The 25,443-nt window shown below is 44.8% G+C and overlaps 1 protein-coding gene across 1 annotated transcript in view; it reads right to left on the reverse strand.

The window, feature by feature from the left end:
• MYO18B (myosin XVIIIB) overlaps nt 1-25,443 on the reverse strand; it is a 231,417-nt gene that overhangs the window by 137,667 nt on the left and 68,307 nt on the right. The window contains exons 19-22 of the mRNA XM_069497098.1: nt 25,017-25,239; nt 22,138-22,247; nt 6,599-6,664; nt 1,471-1,599 (exon numbers count right to left, since the gene is read on the reverse strand). Of these exons, the coding sequence (XP_069353199.1) occupies nt 1,471-1,599; nt 6,599-6,664; nt 22,138-22,247; nt 25,017-25,239 (528 nt within the window). The remainder of the gene's footprint in view (nt 1-1,470; nt 1,600-6,598; nt 6,665-22,137; nt 22,248-25,016; nt 25,240-25,443) is intronic.

Below are 25,443 nucleotides of genomic sequence, written 5' to 3' on the forward strand. Positions count from 1 at the left end.
ATACTATTCAGTAGGGTCACCTCTTATGTAGGGATCAGGTTTAAAAGTCACCACGCTAGGCAAAAATTATCCTTGAAAAATCCCCAAAGTTGCCCATAAGAAAATGCCCAAGATTATGTTGTTAGCTTATAGTGAGGGTACAGATTTTTTTAAGTGTATTTAAACACTAATTCCATGCTTCTCAAGCTTGAGTGTGCACCACAGTCCCCTGGAGGGCTTGTTAAAACACAGATGGCTGGACTGTACCCCCAGGGGCTCTGATTCCATCAGTCTGGGGTGGGGCCCTGAGAACGTGCATTTCTAACAAATCCCAGGGGATGCTAACACTGCTGCCCTGGGGACTGCACTTTGAGAAGCACCGACCTGTTCATTCTTATAACAGGTGGGGCCCAGGAACACACCGACTGAGAGAGATGCTTTTGTCGCATCCCCGTAACCATAGCCAAGCTTGTGCAGCTGCCATGCTGCTTCCTGAATGCCAGGCCCTGCCCCGAGCATCTTGCAAACTCCAACTCAGTCCTCACCACGGTCCTAGGAAGGTAGGTGTTATTACCACATCTCCATTTTACAGATGTGGAAACTGAGGTGCAGAGACGTAAAGTCATATACCCAGTGTTATCTAGCTTCTTGGTGGCAGAGGAGGTTTGAACCCTTGCAGTCAAGCTGGAGAGCTCAGACTCTTAACCTCTATTCCAAATCATCCCAAGACAGAAGCTAATTGAGTGCAGAAGGCCAGTGGGGTTTCCAATAATAGCTTAATTATTTATGCTCTCACCTTTTTCTGTTTTTGCCAAGTGCATGTACTTGAGTTCACAAATTCACATAAACTAGAGGCGCATGGAATGAGACTCCATTCTAATAGTAGTAGTAATTAAGAATAACAGTACTAAGGTAATAACAACTAGGATTTATTGTGCAGTTATTATGTGCCATGCACTGTATTAAGTGAATATTATCTCATCTCACCTTCACTCAGCTACTAAGAGGGAGAGGTGGGATTTGAATATATATATTATTTGTCCCCAGAGCCGTGTGGTCCATTGTTCAGGCTACAGAGAGAAAATTCAGTCTCCAGAGATCTCTGAAGATCATGACCCAGCATGGCTCAGGACCATGTGATCAACTTGGTCTTTGGTCCCAGAGACCTCAGTGGCCAGCAGCTGCACATGTCCTGTCTGCTGACCCATGAAAGTCAATTCCTCCAAAGATGGGACAGGTTGAAATCATGAATCAGCCCAGGAGGGCTTGGACAACCTCATGGATACCTAGTGCAAGAAAAATGTCCTCAATAATTTGATGTCAATGTCCCATAAACAATCATAACATTGTGCAAAGCGTCACTTAGGAGTCTCACTACTCAGGTTAGGTGCTTGGACTGGCAGCGCTGGCATCACCACGGGAGGCGTGCAGACCCCACGCTCACTCCGGACCCAACTGGGTCTGGATCTGCAGGCGCACGGTGTGCAGTACCTTCAGCTTCTTGAATTCCTGGCGAGACAGAAAGCCCCTGCAAGCCGCCTGGAAGAGAACGATGCTGTGAGACACCAGCTTCTCTCGCTGCTTCTCAAGCTTGGAGACCACACCTGCCTTGAGGAAAACCTGGGAGGAAGAAAGATCATAGGTGACTCCTTTGCTGAAACAGGGTGTTTGGAATCAGCGGTGCTTGCAACTAACTCACACCCTGGGTCTCTTGCATCCACCCACAATATTTGTCGGCAGCTGCCCCTTAATGAGGGTCTGAGATCAATGCATTTTGCCTCCTGAGGGCTCCCCTTTCCCCTCCTCCAGCCCCCGGAGACTCCGCGTGGTCCACGCACGAGGAGCATCAGTGCTGCCTGGGAGCCTGGTAGAAATGCAGAATCTCAGACCTCCCTCCAGACCTGCTGAATCAGAAGTCACATTTTAACATGATACCCAGGGGACTCAAGTGCGCATCGGTTTGACAACCACTGCCAGGACGGATGTGCCCACACGTTTCTGTGCACCAGAGTCACCCAGGAAGTATAGTAAATGCAGATTCCCAGGCATCGCCCCAGGAAAGGTTGCATCGTGGGTTTGGGGGGAGGCCTGGGGATCTGCGTTTTCTGATAGACACCACCACCTAGAAATACCCCCGTCCAGCCTTGTAAGGAAGGGCAGCCGCGGTGGGGGAAGTGAGGGCGGCCCTCCTCGGTCTGCAGAGGACGGGGCTGCGTTGGTGCCACCCACGGAGGTGCTCAGGCATCTAGCGGAAAACAGCTCTCAGGACGCGATTTCCGGGCCGCGGCTCATCAATAATGGATGGCGCCCTCTGCAGCGCTCTGATCAATGCCTCCGCGGCACCCCACGGAGCCGCCCTCTCATAGACTGCAGGGAACGGGAATGAGCACCCCAGGACCGACTGTCAGCAAAAGATTAAAGCCGAGAGTCCTGGAGGTCTGAGCTAAAGGATTTCCTGAAAGAACCTGAAGTTTTGGGGCCAAGGAGGCGGGTGGGGTCGCTACAGTCCGGTGTGGCATTTTCTCACCTTCCCAGAGGCAAAGGACTCTCATGGTGGGATTTGAGTCCATGCAGGGCAAGGAGTCGAGTCTCTGATGCCCTGATGCTACTTATTTCTAAAAACAGTCCTGTGTGTTTCTTTGTCACAGGCGGCTTATAACCCCCAAAGGTGTCAGTTTCTCTGGAGACACCGAAGAGATCTATCTTAATCGGTGGCATTATTGATTAGTGGCTAACATTTAGGGGGCGCTTGCTGTGTTCTGCAACTGGACTAAACCGCCCCTTGATATGCAGATCAGGTGATTTACATGCGCATCCTACATGGTAGTGTTGATCCTCTTATTTTAGGGAGGGATAAACTAAGTCTAAAAAAGGCCTTTGCCCACGATCCTGCACTAGCAAGTGGCAATACCAGGGTTTCTTTTTCCCTATCTGACTCCAGACAAGACTACAATTATCACTGAATGTAATTAACATTTGTGTGGCATCTACATTTTCCCAAAGCCCTTTCTCCTACGTCCCATTTTAATATTCAAAGCAGCCCTGTGAGCGATCCATTGGCTCAGGTAGGTTATGTAATTGATTCAAGTTCACATAGCCGGTTATTAACAAAGCTAAGACTTGAATCCAGAATGTGGGTTCATCTCCTGCACGTATTCTCAGTATCAACAGGAGGCTTCTTTTTCTCATTCGTTATGATACAAACATCAGAAGTTGGAGGCTCGATTGCAATTCGATTCCAGGTGGAACAAAGTCTCTCTCAATCGATTCTCCATTGCCCTGAACCTATTTTCGGTAATAGTGACGATTCCACCTCTCCGGCACTAAACCTTTTCTCGATGGGAAAATAAAAATTAGCACCACCAATCGGTACTAACTCTGTTTTGCAACACTCCCCCTCAGCCGGGGCCGGCCACCAAGACAATTAGTCTCATCGAAATAAAGGCACGATTGACTCATTACCTATCAGATTGCCTCAATAATGACTGTATTAATTTCACAAGCTAGTGAGTCTCAAAGGCTGCTGTAAAAAAAAAAAAATCAATGACCAAAGTGATGATAGCACCAGTACGTATATCACAATAGGTGGCGGCTGCTGCCAAAACCGCTATTGATTAAGTATGAAGCTTTCATTAAAAAGATAATTGGAAACCACCATACACAGGGTGGGAATAAGTCATTGCCTCTGCAGAATCGTATCTTGACTTTTTTTTTTTTTTTTTTTTTTTTGCCTTTTAAGAGCATATTGCCGACCAGAAGGCCCACTGCATGCGGGATCACACCTTTTTCATAAATGCCACAGCCCTCGGCACAAGCCCTGATAAGGCACCGGGGGTTGAAAAATCACAAAGAAAAATCTAAATTATTCGCTTTTCACGGATCCAGCTGCTTATCGGACGCAAACAGAGTGTAACATCGCCAAATCCCCGCCTCTAAGGAATCCACAGGGGCCACTACTGCGCAAGCTGTTTTTCCTCTAAAAATTCTGAAGGCCGAGGTTTTTAAAAATCTGATATGGCGATAGCTCCCGTATCTGGTAAGGCCGAGGAATTAGCTCCTCTCCTCCTAGTAATTTCCCAGATTAGGGAAGTTTAATTCTTTAAACATTAAAATGTTATCCCATGTGATAAGCTTCTTGCCCCAGTGACAAGTGTATTCAGCAAGTAGTGACAGTCAGCCCCTGTCCGATGACGATTTACTGATTCCTAAAGTCATCTTGGGAGGGAGAAAGTGGTGACTCCATTTTACAGATGGGGTAACTGAGGCCAAATCCTACAAGGCATAAGGTGTTGTATCTGCCCTTAAATTGTCTCAATCTATTCCCCAGCCTGGCTTCTGAAAGGATGCATCGATCTTGATTTGCTCTTCACAGTTTGTCAGTGAACACCAAGAATTATTCAATAATGGTTTATTCCCGAGATGTTTCGGCTTACAGACCTCTTGCTCCCGCCACTGCAAGACTGTGACCACCTTCTCCTGTCTTCTCCCTTGCTCTGCAATAGCTGCTAGGATCGTAAGGACTGACTTTTGCATTCATGCAATGACTGAGTAATTATCGAGACCAGTGGTTCTCAGACTTGAGTACGTTGGAATGATCTAGAAGGCGTGTGACCACACAGACCCCTGGGCTCCACCCAGAGTTTCTGATTCATTAGTCTGGGGCGAGCCTAAGAATCTGTGTTTCTAGCAAGCTCTCCGGTGACAGTGACGCTGCCGGTCCAGGGACCATACTTTGAGAACCGCTCGTCTAGAAGGATGAAGTGTCCTGAGCTGAAGAACAACCCCCCGACTTAGGACCCCCAAGACCTGTGTGTAAAGAATGTGCTATATATACAGTCATGTGCCACAGAAGGACATTCCAGTCAACAACACACCATGGATACGACAGAAGTCCCATAAGATGATAATACCATATTTTTACTATTCCTTTTCTATATTTGTTCAGATCCAAAACTACTGACCATTGTGTTACGGTTGCCTACGGTATTCAGCACAGTGATGTGCTGCACAGGTTTGCAGCCGTGGAGCAGTAGGCTAGACCCCATAGCCTAGGTGTGTAGCAGGCTCTCCCGTCTAGGTTTGGGTAAGTGCATGCTACGATGTTCACGCAACGAAATTGACTAATGATAATTTCTCAGAACATACCCCCATCATTAAGTGACACATGACTGCATTGCTGTTCATGAACAAGAGTACCCATAGCGTCTAGAAAAGCCCCCGGGGTTTGGACATATACAGGTTTGCGTGGAGCCTGCACCCTCAGGTATCTGTAAGATCTGAAAGGAGGCTTATTTCCCAGAGGTACGGCTTCCTCGTCGGAAAATCAGGATCGTACTTGTTATCTCGCAGAAGACTGTCAGGAACAAAGAAGAAGACAATGTGCGGTTGCCGGGCGTAGTGCCTGGCTCATGGTGGGAGCCCTGGGAATGACAGCTTCATTCTCTCTATTGAAAAAGTCAGCAAAAGCCCAGGTGCTGCAACTCCTAGCGGGAGAAATTGGGTTGGGACCACAGTAGAGTAACAACATCTTGCCAGGACTAAGAGGCCAGTCGGGGGATACTAGCGTGGGTGAGCCGAGGGCTGCAGCCAGAGTAAACGGCTGTGAGCTCTCTGAGGAAGGGGCTGTTTTCAGGGACTCACTATGGCACAGGCTCCATGAACTACAAATTGCCAAGAATGCCACCACGGTGGGCTTCTGGGGAGCAGGACCCTTTCCAGCACCTCACATAGCACCTGGGGGCGGAAGGCAATTGGCAGAGGTTTATTGGATGGCATCAATCAACCAGCAGATAACTAGGTGGGGGGATGGACGGAGCAACTTCTCCTTTTGTCTGTTCCCTCTCCAATTTGGATCTCTAAACTCTGTCCCTTTTCCCCTGCCCACCACTTGATCCTTGAGTTTAAAATCTCTGTGCCCCACTTCCCAAACTAGAGCCCACGGGACACTAGCTCCAGGAGATGGTAATGAGCATGCCACAGAGACAAAAGGCTGGGGGGTTCCATGGTCAAATAGTTTGAGAAGCTCTAAGTACCTTGTTTCCCTTCTTGAGAACTTGCAGCATATACAAGCCTATTGGGGAAGTGTGAAGATTCTTCTCTAAACATTTAAGCATTATTTGGAAGAGTTTTTGGCTCAACAGCAGTTTGGGAAAAGTTATTTTTCTCCACTTGAATAATCATGTGCCTTCTCAAGGCCCTTCTTTCTTTTCACTTCCTACTGTCAATCAGCTAGGACTGTAGCAGTGTTACAGCTGGTTGCAAAGTAGGAGTTAAAAGGCTCTGAGTGAGAATAAGTGTTTCTTCCTAGGTTTTATGGCAGCTCCTTTTGAGGCTCAGAAGTTCCTGTTGAGGACCAGCGTGTTCATTCTCCCAAAGCCCTAAAGTCCCTGGGAATGTAACCTCTAACCAGTGATATTTCTCAATGTTATTTCCATCCATATGATGACAGTTTGTCTTCATGATCTTTTAAGATAGGCAGGGCAGAAAACAGTAACTTTGTTTTTAGTTTGGAAAAAGGACACCACAGGGATAATGGACAATGGAGGTAGGACAAGAATCAGGTCACATCTGGATGCCCGATGTGATGGGCAGAATGTCGTGAGAAAGAAACTCTACTCACTTGGCTGTGCCCCATGGCCACCGCCTTCCTCTCCAGGTCCAGGGTCTGCAGGAGCTCCTCCACGGCCTGCGGGGGGAGGAGGGAAGTCAGGAGGAGAAGGTATGCAGAAGGTAGGAGACGCCTAAAGGGCAAGGTCGAGCTAGCCGAACAGCTGATGCACCAGGAGCAAGGAGGACCCCACATGTCTGTGAGCTTTGGCAAGTGCAGACGGTGAGCATGTACTGAGCACCTACTGTATGCCATCCATTCGACCGGGACCATCACAGACACCAAGTTGTTTCATCCTTTCAGCAACCTTAACATCGGTCGTCATGCTACTATGCCCACTTTACAGACCGGAAAACTGAAGGTACAAACTATTATTATAATAGCATAAAATCAAGGAGGCAGATTCTATGGAAAAGAATATGGCAGTTCCTCAACAAATTACAGAGAGACGTACTATGTGATCCAGCAATTCCACTTCTGTGTATATATCCAAAAGAATTGAAAACAGGGTCTTAAAGGGGAATTTATACATTTGTGTTCATAGTAGCGTCACTCACAATGGACAAAGGGCAAAAACAACCCAGGGATAGACGGATAAACAGTATGTAGTATGCCCACCCAACGTAATATTACTCAGCCTTGCAAAGGAAGGAAATTCTGACACTACAACTTGTACGAACCTTAAAGGCATTATGCTAAGTGAAACAAGCCAATCACAAAAGGACAAATACTGTGAGTTTCCACTTCTATTAGGTACCTAGGGTAGCCAAATTCATAGAGACAGGCAGTAGAATGGTGGTGGCTAGGGGTTGAGGATAGGGGCAATGGAGAGTTATTGTTTAATGGGTACAGAGTTTCAGTTTTGCAAGACAAAAAAGAGTTATGGAGATGGACGGTGGCGATAGTTACATTGTGAAAGTATTTAATGCACTGAACTGTACATCTTAAAATGGTTAAGATGGTAAATTTCATATTACGTATATTTTACTGCACACACACACATACACACACACCAGAAACAATGCCCTAAGTATAGGTGTTTTTTCCAAGATTCTGAGGCTACACACAGGGCAAGAGGCAGATTCCAATCAAGGTCTGGCTATGTGGCGACAGCCATGTCTTGAGCTGCTCCACTTGCCTAGAATGGCTCCAGAGGATTCAGGGGACTAAGAAATTCACATGCTATGTCACTAAGTCACCCTGTGACAGCCTTCCCAGCACTCTGTGCTTCACTCATCATACTAACTAGATACTGCCTCACTCTCATGCACACATGCTAAATAAATGATGTGGACATCACCCTTGTCTGCCTGACCTACAGCCTGTGTTTAATTCCTCTCTGATTTCCTCCACTGCACTATAGCACTGTTCTGTGCATACAGTAGGAGCTCAACAAATACGGTGACTCAATGAAGGAACACCTAAACAAGGGAGATCCAATGGTAGGGAAAAGCAGCCCCATGCAGGAGAAATAATTACACTCAAAGAGATTTCTAGATGCAGCACAGACCACATCACCAGCCGTTTAATGGAATCCTCCTCTTGTAAATTGTCACGTAGGCGTTGAAACAACCCTGCCAGGGATTTGCACCCTCAGACAAATACAGGTCATGTCTGGTTCCCTTGTGACTGCCAATTTCCCTCCCACTCCACCCCCACACCACCCCTCATTGCTCTTCCATTCGCTGAAAATAAGAAAGTCTATTTTCAGAATAAACTGTCAAAAAAGTAATTGCAATGCTCGAGAAGCAAAAGGTATTATGAGACTGGAATAATTTAGTGGACGAGTTTCAATTCCATAGGTCAATGGCATCACGGAGAACTTCCTGAGATACCAAAAAAAAAAAAAATTGCTTATTAAAAGTCTAGTCCCAAACTGCAATCAGGAAAGAAGCTTCATCTTCTGACCTCCTGGAAGAACATTCCATGATACCCTTCCAAAATTTCAGTGGTTTCACTTACTACATTTTAGCCACAAATGTTCCAAGGGAGCTGTAGGTGAAGAAAATGCATAAAACCAATATATTCAAAATACAACATCTTTTCTCTCTGCACAAGAAGAAAACACAATAAAAAAATTGGCTAAAAAGAGATGTATGGATAAAATAATGAAATATACGGCCAATGATATTTTTCTAAATCTATTTCAGAGGTAAGAACTAGGGTAGATTTTATGGGGGAAAATACAAGGATCTGGAGTTAGAGCCACCTGTGTTCAGATCTGGGTTTTATCATTCATAAACTGTGTGACGTTGGGCAAGGGCTTTACTGTGAACCTCAGACTCCTTCTTGAAAGATGGGGACAAAAATAACACTTGTTTCAGAAGATTCTGAGATTGTGCTTATGGGGGGCTTTTAGCAAGGGCATGTAGTAGATACTCAATAAACATTAGGAGATATTCCACCCTCATAGTCACCTCTGCTCTGGTCCAAACCGGACAAATGGGTTGCAGAACATGGATGAAGGCTTCTATTTCTTGCATATACTCCAAACACTCCCAAAGCACACACTTAACCACCACAATAGCTGAGGATCCTTCTCTACCTCCATGTTTTCTTAGAATCCCTTAGATGTCTATGTAGCCAAGACTACTAGCTTTAAGACAGATATTCTGTTCAGTTGACCTCATTGTACAGACAAGAGAGTTTAAGTTCAAATGGTGGCATGGGTGGGTATGTGCAGGCGTTGATGCTCTTCCTCACCTGCAAAGTGGGGACAATATTCCCTGCCTGGACCATGCAGCAATGGGGAGCATTAACTGAGAACATACGAAAAGGACTTTGCAAATGACGTTGCACTGAATTGCTATCACTGTCATTAACATTACTATTAGATTGAATCCTATAAAATTGCCATTTGTTTAGAGCAAATATCAATTATCTGATTTGGTTCAACATAATGTAATCACTGCCCAACAGCCACTTGGTGGAAAAAGACAGGGCAGGAACCCAAGTGACCATAAGAAATTTTTCCTCATCCCATGTCTTTATGGAATCATCTCTTTCATGTACTGGAATTGTCTGGGTCATTGAAGCTTATCCCTCTCATCACGAAATTCTATGTTTTTTTGTTTTGTGAGTCAAATGTTGGCCATTTTGCTCCCAGAAAACAGTTTCCAGCATGGTTTCGAGTCTGATCCATGTTCTAACTGCTTTACATATAATAACTCGCTCTGTTTCCAATTCTCAGCAGCAGGTACTATTTCATCCCCATTTTACAGACAGAGAAAGTGAGGCCCAGTACAATGAAATGGCTGCTCACATTTGTAGGAACTGATGGAGGGAAACCCAAAACCAAGGAATCAGCTCCCAGGCTTTTCTCCACCCTCCAGTGCCGGGACCCAGTTCAGATCCACCATTCACTGGCTGTGTGGCCCTGAGCAAGCCACTCCTCCTCTCTGGTCTTCAGTTTCCTTTTCTAGAATATGAGTTAATCACGTCTGTCCTACAGGGCCCTGGTGGGGGCTTAATGAGGCCATAGAGGCAGCATGTAACAGTAATACTCGCAAACGGTGGAGCAAGGAGCTTAACGAGTCCTCTCCCCTCCCCCAAAAAATAATAAAAATGAATAAAATTTCCAATAACAACAACTTCCATACTCTAAAAATTGAATGAAGGGATACAGAAAATTGACGAGTATTTATTCAAGAAAAACTACGGAACCACAGGTAGGAACAGTGGGAGTCTGTGGCTGTCTTCATTAGGGTTCTCCCACGCTTACCCTCCGCCCGCCCCACCCCAGCTCTGTCACTGCCGTGGTCCTTCCGGAGCCAGGCAAGCTGTGCAAGCTATCAGCGTTGCTGCCGGAAGGGGCGCACCTAAATGGAGGAAATCATGCAAAAGCCCCACACTCGGGAGAGTTGTCGGAAACAATGGCGGTCTTGGCAACAAGTGAAATGAGAAAGGCCAAAGGCACCGCTAAGCCTGAGGTTGTTGTCCTGATGGAGGCGCACTCTGGACCGTGGATAAGCCAAAATTTAACCAGGAGACATGGGAAATGGGACAATCACAATGGGCTTGATAAATGCCCGTATATTCCTGGCTCCAGACTGGACACAGTAACAGGAGAGACTAGAGACGGCCCCCTAGCTATCGACTTGCCCCAATTTGAACATGAGGCCGTGTGCACAGACAGAAAATAAGTGAAAGGGCCAAACCGAATGTCAAGGCCAAAGCACAATTGCAACATATGGAAACATATGTTTCCAACCCACACACAGATTCAGCAGAAGAACGTGGAAGCCTCACAGATTCAAGGTGTTTGATAACCACCCCTGCTGATCACTAAGCCGTGCTGACACACAGCGGCAACCCCTGGGAAGCCAGGCTTTAAAATAAAAACCCCAATTTTTTTAAATTTCAGCTTATTATAGGGGTACAAAAGTTCAGGTTATGTATGTTGCCCATGCTCCCCCCATCCCCCCGAGTCAGAGCTTCAAGCGTGTCCATTCCCCAGACAGTGAGCATCGCACTCATTATGTAGGTATACACCCATCCCCTCCCCCCGCCCCCCACATCTGTCCAACACCCAATTGGTGTTATTCCCAAATGTGCACTTAGGTGATGATCAGGGAAACCAATTTGCTGGTGAGTACATGTGGTGCAATTTTTAAAAGCTGCGCAGAGATATCAGTGGTCCCACACCACGGAGGAGACAGATTCCATAATTCCAATCAAGACAAGTTACTACATGGTTAAGAAAAGATCAGAACCTAGAGTTGCTATCATATATCATCTAAGATGTCTGGCTTCTAACAAAAATTATAGGATATGCAAAAACACTGGAATTATGGTTTAAACTCAGGATGGGGGAAAGCAGTCAGTAGGAATTATCTTTTTGGGTTCAGAGTTTGGAATTAGCAAAGACTTCAAAGCCGCTGTTATAAATATGTTCAAAGAACTGAAGGACACAGTGCTTAATGAATTAAAGGACAGTATAATAATAATGACTTGTGAACTATAAGACATCAATAAAGAAATGGAAATGATAAAAAAAGATCCAAATGATTTTCTTCATTTGAAAAATAAATTAACTGAAATGATAAATTCACTAAAGGGGCTCAACAGCTGATCTGAGATGACAGATTAAAGCGTCAGCAAACTTGAAGATAGATCAATGGAAGTTAGAAGTTATCCAATTTGAAGAATAGAGAGAAACAGGAACAAAGAAAAATAAATGGAGCCTCAGAGACATGCATGGCCGCATTAAGCATGCCAACATATGCATAATGAGAGTCTGAAAAGGAGAGGAGAAAGGGACAGAAAAAATATGAGAAGTGGTGGCGAGAAACCTCCCAAACTTGCCCTCCCTAAAATCAATTTATGCATCCAAGGAGGACAAGGAATTTGAAATAGAACAAACACAAAGAAGCCACCCCAAGATTCATCATAGTCAAACTTGAAAATCTTGGAAGGAGAAAGAGAAGAATAACTTATTTTGGAGAAAACATCATTGGCAGAACCAATGAAGTCCAGAATGCAGTGGGATTACATATTAAAAGTTCAAGACCAGCCTGGGAGAGACCTCGTCTCTACAAAAGATAGAAAAATTAACCGGGCATGGTGGTGCCTGCCTGTAGTCCCAGCTACTTGGGAGGCCGAGGCAGGAGGATTACATGAGCCCAGGAGTCTGAGGTTGCAGTGAACTATGATGACACCACTGCACTCTAGCTGGGGCAACAGAGAGAGACTCTGTCTCAAAAAATAAAATAAAATAAAATAAAATAATTAAAAAAAATAAAAATAAAAAATAAATAAATAAAAATAAATAAATAAATTAAAAGTACTGAAAGGAAAAAACAAACCTGTCAATCAAAAATTCTATATCTGGTAAAACTATTCTTCAAAAACAAAGGTGAAATAAAGACTTTCCCAGGCAAACAAAGACTGAGAGAACTTATTTCTATCAGGCCTGCCTTACTTCCTTACTTATATTAAAGGAAGTCCTTCAGGATGAAAGAAATGATACGAGAGGTATTTCAAATCCTTAAAGAACTGAACAATACAGGAAAATATAAATACACAGGTAAATATAAAGATCTATATAAATATATTTTTCTCTTTTCTTCCCTTAATTACTTTAAAAGATGTAACATTAAATAAAAGAAAATTATAAAGCTGTGTTGTTGAGTTTATAACGTATATAGATGTGATACACAATCACTCCTCGGTATTCATGGCGTATTTGTTCCAGAACCCCCCCTCCCCCCCAGAGGATACCAAAATCTATGGCTTCTCAAGCCCCTTCTATAAAGTGGCATAGCATAATATTTGCATGTAACATATGCATATCCTCCTGCATATTATAAATCATCTCTAGATTACTTATAATACCTAATACAATGTAAATGCCATGTAAATAATTGTTGTAATGTATTGTTTAACTCATTAACTGCCATGCAAGTTGTATTTAACTCACACTAGTTTTGAGCCCAGGGCCTCATGAAGTATGTGTAACTCACATGTCTCTTTACCTTGGGAGCCATTGGTGCACAGGCAACTCACGCTGCCATGCTGTAGCATACATGTTACATGTTGGGTGGCCCCCTGGGCAAAACCCTGCAGTTGGTTCATGAAAATCTTACTTGTTGATGTTCTTATTGTTGCAATTAATATTGACAATTTAATTGCATATAACTCATGCACAGAAAACAATAAAAAAAATAGCAAATTTTTCATGAAATTCAAAAGGGTTGTTTTGTTTTCAAAGTTTTTATTTCATTTTCATAATAAAACACCATGGCCCCAATGTGGCAGTCATTTTTCTAGTGTGGCAGTCAATGTGTTAAGGGAAAATGACAAGAAAAAAGTCTGTACATGCTCTATACAGATACAATCATTCATTTTTTTCCCAATATTTTCAATCAGCAGTACCATCCACTTTTTTTTTCATATTTTCAATCAGTAGTTAGTTGACTCTCCAGATGTGGACCTCGCAGACACATACAGAGTCAACCGTGTATTACAATAATATCACTAAAGTGAAACGGAGCTATGTTAGAGCAAAGATTTTATATTTTACCAGAATTAAGTTAGTATCAATCTGAAGTAGAGCATTATGAATTACAATGCATACTGTAATCCCTAGAACGACCACTAGAAGAAGGGTGTATTCAAATAGTCCGCTGGAAAATACATAGTTTGCACAAAAGAAGGAAGTGAAGAAGACGAATAAAAGAAGACATGAAGCACATAAAGAAAACAAACAGCAAAATGATGGTGTAAATCACATTACACATCAAAGGATCAGACACTTTAATAAAAAGGCAGAGATTGTCAGCCTGGATTTAAGAAACAAAAGATTCAGCTATACACTGGCTACAAGAGACACAGTTTAGATTCAAAGACAGGTTACAAGGAGAGGAGGGAATGAAACACGGTATACCATGTAAACACTAAACAAAAGATAGCTGGAGTTGCTATACTAATATCAAACAAAATGGAATTTAAAACAAAAATTCATTACTAGAAACAAAAGGGAGGTATTTTATGGTGATAAGGGGTTGATCCATCGGCAGATGTAGCAGTTATAAATATATATGTACCTAACCACAGAGCCCCAAAACACATGAAGCAAACATTGACAGAATGAAGGGGCCAATAGACAATTTGACTTGAACAGTTAGAGCAGTTAATACCTGATTCTCAATAATTGATAAAACAAATAGATATAAAAACTGCAATGATATAGAAGACTTGGACAACACTATCAACCACATCAACCCAACTAACACCTATAAATTACTCAACAACAGCAGAGTACACGTTCTGTACAAGCACACCTTGAACACTACTAGCCTAGATACATTAATATAATATGCTGGGCCAAAAAATAAGTCTCAATAAATTTAAAAGCACTGAAATCATATGAAATATGTTCTCAAACCACAATGGCATTAAATTAGAATGCAATAAGCGGGGGGAGGGGGGAAGAGAAATCTCCAAATTTGTAGAAATTAAACAACACATTCCAAATAACAAATGAGCCAAAGAAGAAATCACCTTGGAAATTAGAAAATATTTTGAAATAAATTAAAATATATCGAAATTTATGAGATACAGCTAAAGTAGTACTTTAAGGGAAATTTAACTTTGGACCAGGTATATCAGAAAAGAAGAAAGATCAATAATCAATAACCTAAGCTTCCATCTTAAGAAACCAGGAAAAGTAGAGAAAATGAAACACAAAACAAGCAGAAGGAAGGAAATAATATAGAGTGGAAATCAATGAGACAGAAAACAGAAAAACAAATAGAGAAAAAAATCAGTGAAATCAAAAGTTTGTCCTTTGAAAAGACCAACAAACTTGACAAAGTTTATTCACACTGACCAAGGAATAAAGAGAAAGAGAAAGAAAGGCACAAATTACCACAATCAGACCAACAGAACAAATTGAGATTACAGAAATAAAATTTAATATTTACAGTCAATAAATGTTTGGCAAAGGTTCCAAGGCAGTTCACTGGGGAAAAGCATAGTCTTTCCAATGAGCAGTACTGGGACAATTGGATATCAATAAGCAAAAGGATGAATTTAGTCATGTGTGTCACACCATACACAAAAATTAACCCATCATGGATCAAATATCTAAATGGAACAGCTAAAACTATACATCTTTTAGAGGTAAGTGGGAGAAAATCTAGGGTTAGGCAAAAAGTTTTTAGATATGACAAAATCACAATTCATTAAAAAATTAGTAAGTTGAACTTCATGAAAATTAAAATCTCTGTGCTTCAAAGACACCATTATGAAAATGAAAATACAAGCCAAGGCTGGAAGAAAATATTTGCAAGGTATATATCTGATATATAATTTGTGTCCAGAATACATAAAGAACTATTACAAATCAGTAATATTAACAGCACAATTAAAATGGGCTAAAATTGAATAGAGATTTCATCAAAACAGATATAGAAATGGCTAACAGGTGCACACACAAAAGCTCAACATCATTAAGAAAAACGCAAATTAAAACTATTATACAGTGAGATACCATTAGCACACACCAGAATGGCTAGAATCAAAAAGACAGACAGTCCCAAGCACTGGTGAGGATGTGGAGAAAATGAACGTCTCATACATTGCCAGTGGGAATGCACCAGGTACAGCCACTTTGGAAAACAATTTGGTAGTTTCTTTAAAAGTTAAACATAAATTTACCACACAACATAGTAACTCCACTCCTATATATGTAGCTAAGAGAAATGTAAACATATTTCTATGCAAAGACTGCTATGCATATGTCCACAACAGCCTTTTTCCTAATAGCCAAAAAGCAACAAAAAAATCCAAATATAGTTTAAATGCTTTCTATTATTAACCCAAAATTATTTTATCTTAATAATCATTTGAGGTTTTTAAGGAAAGGATAAAAGTCTTCATTTTATGGAAAGTGCATTCATATCCATAGAAATAGTAAAATTACTGTTTTTGACAAGATAGCAATTGGTAACATTTATTGATTATTTACTCTATGAATGTATGTGTGTGAGGTACCGTGTTAATATTTTAAATTAATTAGGTCACTTGATCCTATCACCATTTTAAGATAATGAAACCGAATCAAAGAAGGGCTAAGTAACTTGTCAAGAATCACACAGCCCGTGGGCAGATGAGACGTGGCATGTGCTCAGGAAGCCTGACTCCGGAGTCTGTGTCCCTAACCTGTTAAGCTATTCCACTTCCGTAACTCACAGCTGGTAAGATTCATTCAATGAAGCAGCCCAGGTATCGAGCACAGGTGGATCATTGTCTTCACTGTAAGTCAACATTACACCTCAGCTCACATGAATCTCAACACACCCAAGATCTCTCCACCTTAAGTATAAAAGCTCAGAAATCCAATGGCAAATTGAGCCCAAATCTGAGAGTCCAACAGATCTCAGTTACATCTTGGCCAAGTATAGGGAGAATTTACTGAGATCATGCACGCAGAATGCTTACCTACCCTGACTGGCACATGTCACGTTTTAACAAAACTAGTAACGGGTGGAGGTTCGGAGGTTATAAACCCCTTTTCAGCAATGTGGGGTGATGACACTCTTTCACCTTCACCCTTGGAGATTCAAATTATGAATCCCAGAACGTACCTGGGAGAAATTCAACTTATAGATAATGCTTTCCACTTATAGAGTCCCTTTATTATCTAGAACTTTGCAAAGAGCTTCCTCTTTAATGTTCAAGAAGGGCACACCCCGAAAAAGCATACGGGCTGACATCTCACATTAGGCTGTACACGCCAGACAGGCAGTGAGAGACCCCAGGAATAATGAACAGCCGTGGCTGGGAAGTGCTTCCCCAACTCACTCCTCAATAAGTAGTGTGATGTGGAGAATCCGTATCTGTGGAATAGATTACTCACCCTGTGAACCATTTGGCTGCTGTTTATACAGCACCTGCCCTCATGAAACCCACATCATGGTCCAATGGCTTCCATCTGTTGAGCAACCTACTATGTGCCAGACACTTTGCTATGCCCTGTTACATGTTGTCTACGGTCGTACAGCTACCATGTGTCAAGGGCATGGATTCACAGAAAGAGATTTAGAGGAAGACACAGTTTGAAGCCACATCTGTCTGACTCTAAACCACATGCTTTAACCACTGGACTTCTCACTCCATCAGGGTGGAAACTGTGTCAGTTATTTAACTCTATAAGCTCAGGACTATAGATAGAGTTACTGGAACAAGACAGAAACTACATGAAAAACAAATAAACACACACACATATAATTGGGTTGGTTAAAATTGAATGGGAAACATGTAAAATGATTAAAACAGCAGACTCGAAGGGGACAGGGACAGCCAGGTGAGCAAGAGGATGATGAATCAGTTACAGGAGGCTAAACTTAAGGGAGCTCCTGAATCACTGTTCAGCACCCTGAAAGCGGACAGCTCCCTCCTTGGCCATGGTCTCCTAGGGGCCTCTTCCCAGCAGTAAAAGACTCTTGACATGAATTTAGAGGAAACAGGAGTGTCCACGAGGGTGTGCGACAGAACAAGAGTGGATGCCTTCGAGAAGATGAATTGACAGCCCTTAATTATGTTCTTCAGATCAAGTCCCCAGGGACAGAGATTGTGTTGGCTAAAATCAATCAACTCTGTAGACACTCTGAGAGGAAGAGGGCGGACCCAAGTGTTCCCTCACATCGATCAGAGAGACTTGGCTACACCTGCTTTCGCGGCAGAAATAGGGAAGGGAAGTGGGAAGGGACTACAGTCTGGGACGTAGCCAAGGTGAGCTGAAAGAGCTTCTCCACGGACCTGCCTGAGACTCCACCATTATAGCCACTATGCGTGGGCTTTGGTGTAGATTAAGGCATAGTCTTAACCAGATGGGGCAGCCTAGCAGAGAGGACTAGGACTCGAGATGATTAGAGGGGGAAGACAGGGACATTTTGGAGGCCTGAGTGTATATGCCCGGGTGTCTGGAGCAGATAGGAACATGCTGAGTAGCCGGAGGTCAGCATGAGGACACTGCTCCTGAAGAGCATCATGGAACGGGCAGAGTGGGCTTCGCTTCCTTTAATATTTTGCTTAAGTCAGTCCAAGTCACAAAGACCAGGTCTTCTATGCCACGCTCCTGCTGGGTTTTATCAACTGGGCCATCACTGACCACCTGATAAAGCTCAGACTCTCTAGCCCAGTGAACAAGAACCCAGAATTTGCTCCTGCCAAACTCCTCAGCCCCTTTTCTTGTCACTTGGCATCTTTTAGGGTTCATCTCAACACTAAATTGTCTGTGCATCTTTGTGACTCCAGATCTTTGCACGTGCTATACCCAATGCCCTATGTTCTGTCTCTTACCCAATTCCTCCAAATTATCCCACAAGGCTCAATGCAAGCATCACCTTCTCTAAGGTGTCTTCCCTGAGTGCCCCACCCTCACCTGCACTTGAAATATCAAAAATTCCAGTGGCATTTCCTGGGGTGTCCCAAAGCCAATTCTGTATGGAAATTGCTTGTTTTGGTGTCTTTCTCCTCGAGAATATGTTCTGTTCGCCCTCGTATCTATGGTGCCTCGCACAGGTTATGGTGAATTGCAGGCATTTGGTTAAAGTTGGGTGAAATTAATAATGATTATTTTAAAATAACATCCATTGATGGCATATCTTGTACAGAACTGCCCTAAGCACTCTGCCTGCCTTCAAGGCGCTTCTATTCAAGAGTCCTGTGTGAGCGTGAAAAGATGTTCAACATCTGGAATCATTAGGGGGATGCAAATCAAAACCACAGTGAAATGCCACCTCACACCTGTTAGGATGGCAACTATCAAAAAAATAATACTAATAATAATAACAAGTGTTGGCAAGGATGTGGAGAAACTGGAATTCATGTGCAGCATTCATGGGATGCAAAACGGTGCAGCCACTATAGAAAATGCTACGGCAATTCCTCGACAAATCAAAAATAGAATTACCATATGATCCAGCTCTTCCACTTCTGGGTAAGCCCAAAAGAATTGAAAGCAGGGTCTTGAAGACATATTTATACACCCATGCTCACAGCAGCATTATTCACAAAAGCTAAAACATGGAAGCAGTGAATGAACAAATAAAATGAGGAATATACACACAATGAAATATTACTCAGCCTTAAAAAGAAAAGGAAATTCTGAACCTTGAGGACATTATGCTAAGGGAAATAAGCCAGTCACAAAAGTACACATATAATATGATTTCACTTATATGATGTGTCTAGAGTGGGCAAATTTGTAGAGACAGAAAGTAGAATGGTGGTTTCTTGGGCTTGGACGGAGGAGTCATTGAGGAGTTATTATTCAATGGGTACAGAGTTTCAGTTTTGCAAGATGAAAAATGTTGCAGAGGTGGATGGTGGTGATGGTTGACAACAACGTGAATGTACTTAATACCACCAGTCTTAAAACATGGTTAAGGTGGTTAAGTTTATGCTACATGTATTTTGCCACAGTTTAAAAAAAAAAAAAAAAACCCTATGTAAAGAATCCGAGAGCCTGAGTTCAAATCCCAACTCAACCACTACCTGGCCGAGTGGTCATGGCCTCAGTCGCCTCTGCTGTGAAATGGGGATGGCTCCCAGAGAGGGAAGGCTTTACCTTTTGAGAACTGTCTCAGGTCATGGTTCTGTAACCTTTTGACACTGGCATGATATTTTGCAATAAGAGTTTGCTCATCTGGAATAAAAGGCATATGCTATTTTTGTTTCAGGAATACAAAATATCCAGCAAGTCCCTGCAAAATGAGAGTAATTCCCTGGGAAATAGTCTTGGCATGAAAACCAACATTTGGACTCCACATGGTAGGCACACAGGGGACTTCACCGAGGCCCCTTTTACACCCTGACAATGAATTCCCTCTACTGCCGTCTAGCGTCTAATGACAATATTGACCTTTTCTAGCTGTCAAACTTGTCTTATTAAATCCTGAGGTCTTAACTGCTTTGCACACAGAGGCTGACAGTTTGCCCACCCGAGCACGTGTTCATGTTTAATTCATGGCATATCCCACGTTGCCTGGCAAATGAATATTTATCAGCTTTTTCATAAGAGGCAGGATGGTGTTCCTTTCATTGCTACCAAAATGCTATGCTGCAGCAAATGAAATTTGTGAGCAAATAAAAAAAGAAGAAGAAGCAGCAGCAAACATTCCCAACCAAGTCCATTCCGCTAGTAATTTTCCATTTTCTGAGGCCTCTTGTGTATATGGAGGTGGTTTCGGTTTGGCTATAACAGAGAACTGCTGAGTCGTCCAGAATAGAAATACTTCCATATGCCATTGCCCCCGCTGAAAATGCCCCCGCACCCCACTCCCGCACCACGTCCAACTGCAGGGGAGCCCAAGACCCCTTCAATGGCTCCATGCCAGACCCTCTGAATAGAGATCAAGTTTCGGGGAAGTGGGAATAAGGAATCCCAAATGAAGAGTGGTACAGAGTGGTTGATGGCACCAAGCCCGGCAGAAACTCATGGCTTCCAAAATGGACCACTACCCGGAGAAGGGACAGCCCTGTGCCGCAGACATCTGGGTCTGATGTCCCCTCCCTCAGCGAGTTAGGAGGGCCCTGCAGAAAGCATTGCCTTGTCTGTTGAAGGAGGCCTATGCTCTGGTTCCCCCTGCAGAAAAGAGCCAAGAAGGGACCCAAGAGATGTGACTCTGCTTACTTCTAGCCTTCTGACTCATTGACTGGGGGTCGCAGGCACACACAGACACATGAAGTTTCAACCTGGCTGTGAATACAGAGTCTCTGCAGCTTGGCTGTCATCACCTTGGACTTGAAAGATGATGATGATGTTGCTGCTGCTGCTGCTGATGGTCTTTAATATATATTGAACCTTTACTAGGCACTAGGCCTTGCACGAGCCAACTACACTATTACATATCATCCTCCGAACACCCCACTGAGCTAGGCATTATTGTTGTTTCCACTTTACGGACGAGCAAACTGAGGAAGAAAGAGGAAGTAACTTTCTTAGGTTCACGCAGCTCCAGCTGGGTGTCAAATTCAGGTCGGTTTGACCTTGAGGCCCATGCCCTTTCAACCACCCTCCCCTGGAACCAAGAAACTTGAGATTACAGGGCAAATCCACGAATGCCTGGCTGTGTGGCCTCAGGAGGGTCACACCACCTCTAAGAACCTGCGTGTTGTCATTTGCAGAGTAGAGTGTAACAGCTCTTGTTTTGCACGGCTGTTGCAAAGACACAGCGGGCTCTGCAAATTCTAATGAGCTGTGTCATCACGGATAAGCCTGCGGTCCTGCTCAATAGAAGCACTTAGCGAGAGTTTGGCACCAGGAGTAAAGAGGAGATTCCATAAGTTGACAGGAGAGTTGGAGAAAGAAGACACATAGGGGAAAAATGCAAAGTTAGGTGTGTGTGTATTCACTCATTCACTCATTCAACAAAAAACTTATGGAGCACATGCGAGGAGACAGAAAACATCCAGGGGCTCTGCATAATTTCAGAGGAGGATAAGTGCTACGCAAACATGAAAACAACATGTGCTGGACAGTGACATCTGAGCTGGCATCTGAATAACAAGATGACACCAGCTGTGCAAAGACTAGAAGAGTGTTCTAGGCAGAGGGACCAGCCAGTGCAAAGGCCCTGAGGCAGGGGGTGTGCATTATAATTCTCAAAGATGCGGCCCTGGTGTACACACTTCCCAAACATGCTGGACCCTGAAGCTCTCTTTTCAGAGACACTCGGGGTGCTGGTGCCAAGTGGAGCAACCTTTGCAAATGGTGGCTTTTCATCTTGCTAGGGCCCCTTTTAGCTGGGACACTCACTTCTCATCACTCTATTCTTATTCTTTCCCTGCACTTCCTTATACAGGGTTCAAAAGGTTCATTCTGGGATGGGCAGGGTCCCAAGTGACATTGTTGGGGGCTGCAGTCTGGAGCAGGGGCCTATGCAGAACCTGATGCCACCCTCAGCCTTGACCCCAAGGCCCAGATCTCAGATCCCAGCTGGTCCAGATGCCCCCCTGGGGCCATCCCCTGAGGAACAGGAGCCCATCAGACCTCAGTTGGAGCACCCAGGGCCCCCACCCCTCTTTCATCCACCTTTACATACCTTCCTCTCATCTATTCCCTCTGAGGTTGTCATGAGCTTCTTCAGGAGTGGAGGGTCCAGCACCTGGAATTGCCGGCGGAACTGAGCGAGCCCCATGTGGTCAGCATAGCCTGGGGAGGGGCAGCAGGCAGGAGAAGAACACGGAGTCCAGGTGAGAAGAGCCAGTTGCACGAGCCAAACCCCCAGACAGGAGTTCAGGGTCTTACTCCCAGCCTGACCACTAACTTCTTGCGTGCACTCATCTCTCGGGGCCTCAGTTTCTGCATTTGCTAATTTAAGACACTGGATTTGATCAACAATTCCCAAACATGTTCCCCAGAACAGAAATCCTACAAAATGCTCCACTGAAAGTTTGAAAAGGCTACACGCTCATCCGCCTCTTGGGAGGACCCAATGCATGTCAGGATCCCAGTCAAAGGCTCTGGTTCCCACTGCAGATCCTCAAGTGACAGGGTCAGAGGAGGTCTGGTGCAACTTCACTCCAATTTCAAGACTACTAAACGACAAGCCAAAGTCATAAACGAGGAGGAAGAGCTATCATGGGTGTGTGTGGCTAATTCAGTGAGCCTTTCTTGAGGAAGAGGAGGGTGTCAGGCCAGCTTCGAAGGACATCAACAGCACAGAGATGGGGGACCCCGTGGGGTGGGCAGTTACAAGCCTGCACCTTCCTTTTGGGTCAGACTCATCTGGGTGCACATCCCATCTCTGCCCTTGTTAGTCCCACAACGGGGACAGATGACACCACCTCTTTGAGACTCAATTTCTTCCCTTGTCAGATGAGTATAATAAGATCCATTCTCATGTGGTCACTGCAAGGATTAATCTTGATGGCAATTATGGTAACAATCTGTGTGACGTGCTTTCCTGTGCCCTGCCATTCGTCTAAGCTTTATGTCCTTATTAACTCATCCAACCCTCGCAACAGCTCTCGGAGCCGTGACCTGTTCCAGGAGAGGACAGGGAAGTGTGCTCCGGGGACTCCCCTGGGGTCACACGGCCAGTGAGAGGTGGTGGCCGTAGTCAAGCCCGAGCCATCCCCCGTCCAAAGTCTGAGCTGTATCCAGCAGGATACAATAGGTAGTGTTTAATGAGTGTTTACTGTGTGCCTTAGCACAGTGAGAACAATCTCATCTAGTGTGTGTGACCACAGTGTCTGGCACAAACTAGGTCCTCAATAAACAGCAGACTCGGGCAAGCATTACTCATGTACGTGTATAGTGTCTATATATTAGATATGCACGAATTCAAAATCATAAACATTTGATGTATATAGCTATGTATGCATGTAAATATATCTTGTGTGCGTGGGAAAGAGACAGAAGTGACTTAGAATAGAAAAAGAAAAAAAAAAAAAGAGGAAAGGAACCAGGTCTAGGAGGCAAAAATTGGAAAGTTTTGCCACGAGACGTCAACCCTTTACTGGGCTGGAAAGCTCCCGCTGGCTGTGCTGGGCTGTGCTGGGAATGAACACACAGGGCAGACGCTGCAGTGAAGTCACACGACCCAAGGAAGGGGACGCCCTGACCCTGCATGCACACAGGGGCTCTAACAGTCCCCTGGGGGTCCGGGGCCCTGCAAAAGGCCCTGCTTCCATTGAGCCAGCCGGACGGCATCGATCGGCTGTGGGGGCCCAGCCGTCAGCTGTGACCATCTCGCTCTTCTCCTGTGACATTATCTGTCTGTCTCTGGCTGTGGCTGTGCAGGTGGGAGGGAAAATCAATGATGTGCTCTGGGGACTGAGGGTCTCATCGTGGCTCCCAGCTCCCAGCGTTCCATCATTAGCTCGGTCGGGGGGCACGAGAGCAGCGACCGCATGCTGGGGCATTAGTGGCCACAGAGACATTAACCAGACGGGCGTCCACCTGAGCCTCCCCGCCTGCACCAGGCACCCCATCCTCTGCAGAGAGAATGGCTGTGTCTGAGCCATTCCTAACAGTCAGGGAGGGGAGCAGCGTGGTGGCCTTCAGGGGCTGGGAGGCATAAAAGAATGGGAAGGACTGAGATCAAGCTCAAGTTGTAAGATAAGCTAATGGTGGGAACCTCGGGTGTGCGCTTGCTCACTAAAACACAGCCGTGGAAACTTCATTCCTTCTGTTAAACCCCTGTGTCCCCCTGCCAGCCCACCATCTCCCCAGTTGGAGCTGGTGAAAGCTAAATTCCCAACAAGGGCACTCACAGCCTGGCCTGGTGGACGCAGCAGCCTCGCCTCTAGCAATTCCCCGTTCATTTCAAACCCTACTCCCTGAAAACCCAGGCCCCTTTACGCCTCCCTGCCTCTTCTCCAATGTCGTCTCTCCCCCTGCCTCCCAGAGATGAGCCGCTTTTGATGCTTCAAGACCAAATTAGAATGTTACGTCACCTGGGAGGTCTCCCCCTGTCTCCCCAGCGAGAGCAGGAAGCTCCATTCTCCAGGCATCCAGGTACCTCCTGCATCCCCGGGTGACCTAAGCCCTTGTCACATCATATTATCATCTCCTGGGCTCACTGTGATCTCCCAAACCAAACTGAGCATCTTGAGTACCATGATCCTCTTACATTTGTTGTTGAAAGGAAAACACAGCCTTAGCCTTTCAGGAGCACACAAGTCATTCTGGAAATGATACGGGCTTTGGACTCAAAGAGCATAAAATCCAGGCTCCCCGTGCCCCAGCAGTGGGACTTTGAGCTAATGCGTTCACCTCTCTGAGCTTCAGTTGCTTCATCTATAAAAGAGGGGTGATCGCGGCCTCTCTCTCAGGCGACCGCTAGGAAGAGTGAACGGGATGCTGTATGCAAAGCTCCTGGCACGTCGTAAGGGCGTCTGTCCCTTGGCTGCCACCGGTAGACGGGCACGTACCAGGAGTTGGAGCCAAGGTGCTCTGCTCCCGGCGGTCTCTTACCTGTCCTGTGCAGACGCAGAGCCTCCAGGATATGGGACCCCGCAAGCTGGACCCTCAGTGCTGGGATGTCCGGAGCCAGAGGCCCACCTGCCCCAGGCTTGTCTCCACCAGGCTCTGGTGGCATCGAAGACCCCTGCCCGCCTCTGCTCTCCACCACGGGGTGTGGCACCAGGCAGTGGATAAAGTGCAGACGAGAACGTCGGATCATGCTGGTCAGCGCGTCCTAGGGCCAAGCAGAGAGGAGGTCAGGGCCAGCTGTCTCAAGGAGGGACAGACAGGGGTCTGGACACGACGTTCCCCAAACATGCATTCAGACCGGCCTGGGCATCTTTGGGGGCCCCTATGCCCTGCACCAAGGACCTCCCACCTCCTTCCTGATTTGTCCTCATGAGAAAGAAAGGGCCTTTGTTGAAACAGATGGGGAAAC

This window comes from Eulemur rufifrons, chromosome 21, assembly GCF_041146395.1.
Source record: "Eulemur rufifrons isolate Redbay chromosome 21, OSU_ERuf_1, whole genome shotgun sequence".
NCBI classification, from domain to species: Eukaryota; Metazoa; Chordata; class Mammalia; order Primates; family Lemuridae; genus Eulemur; species Eulemur rufifrons.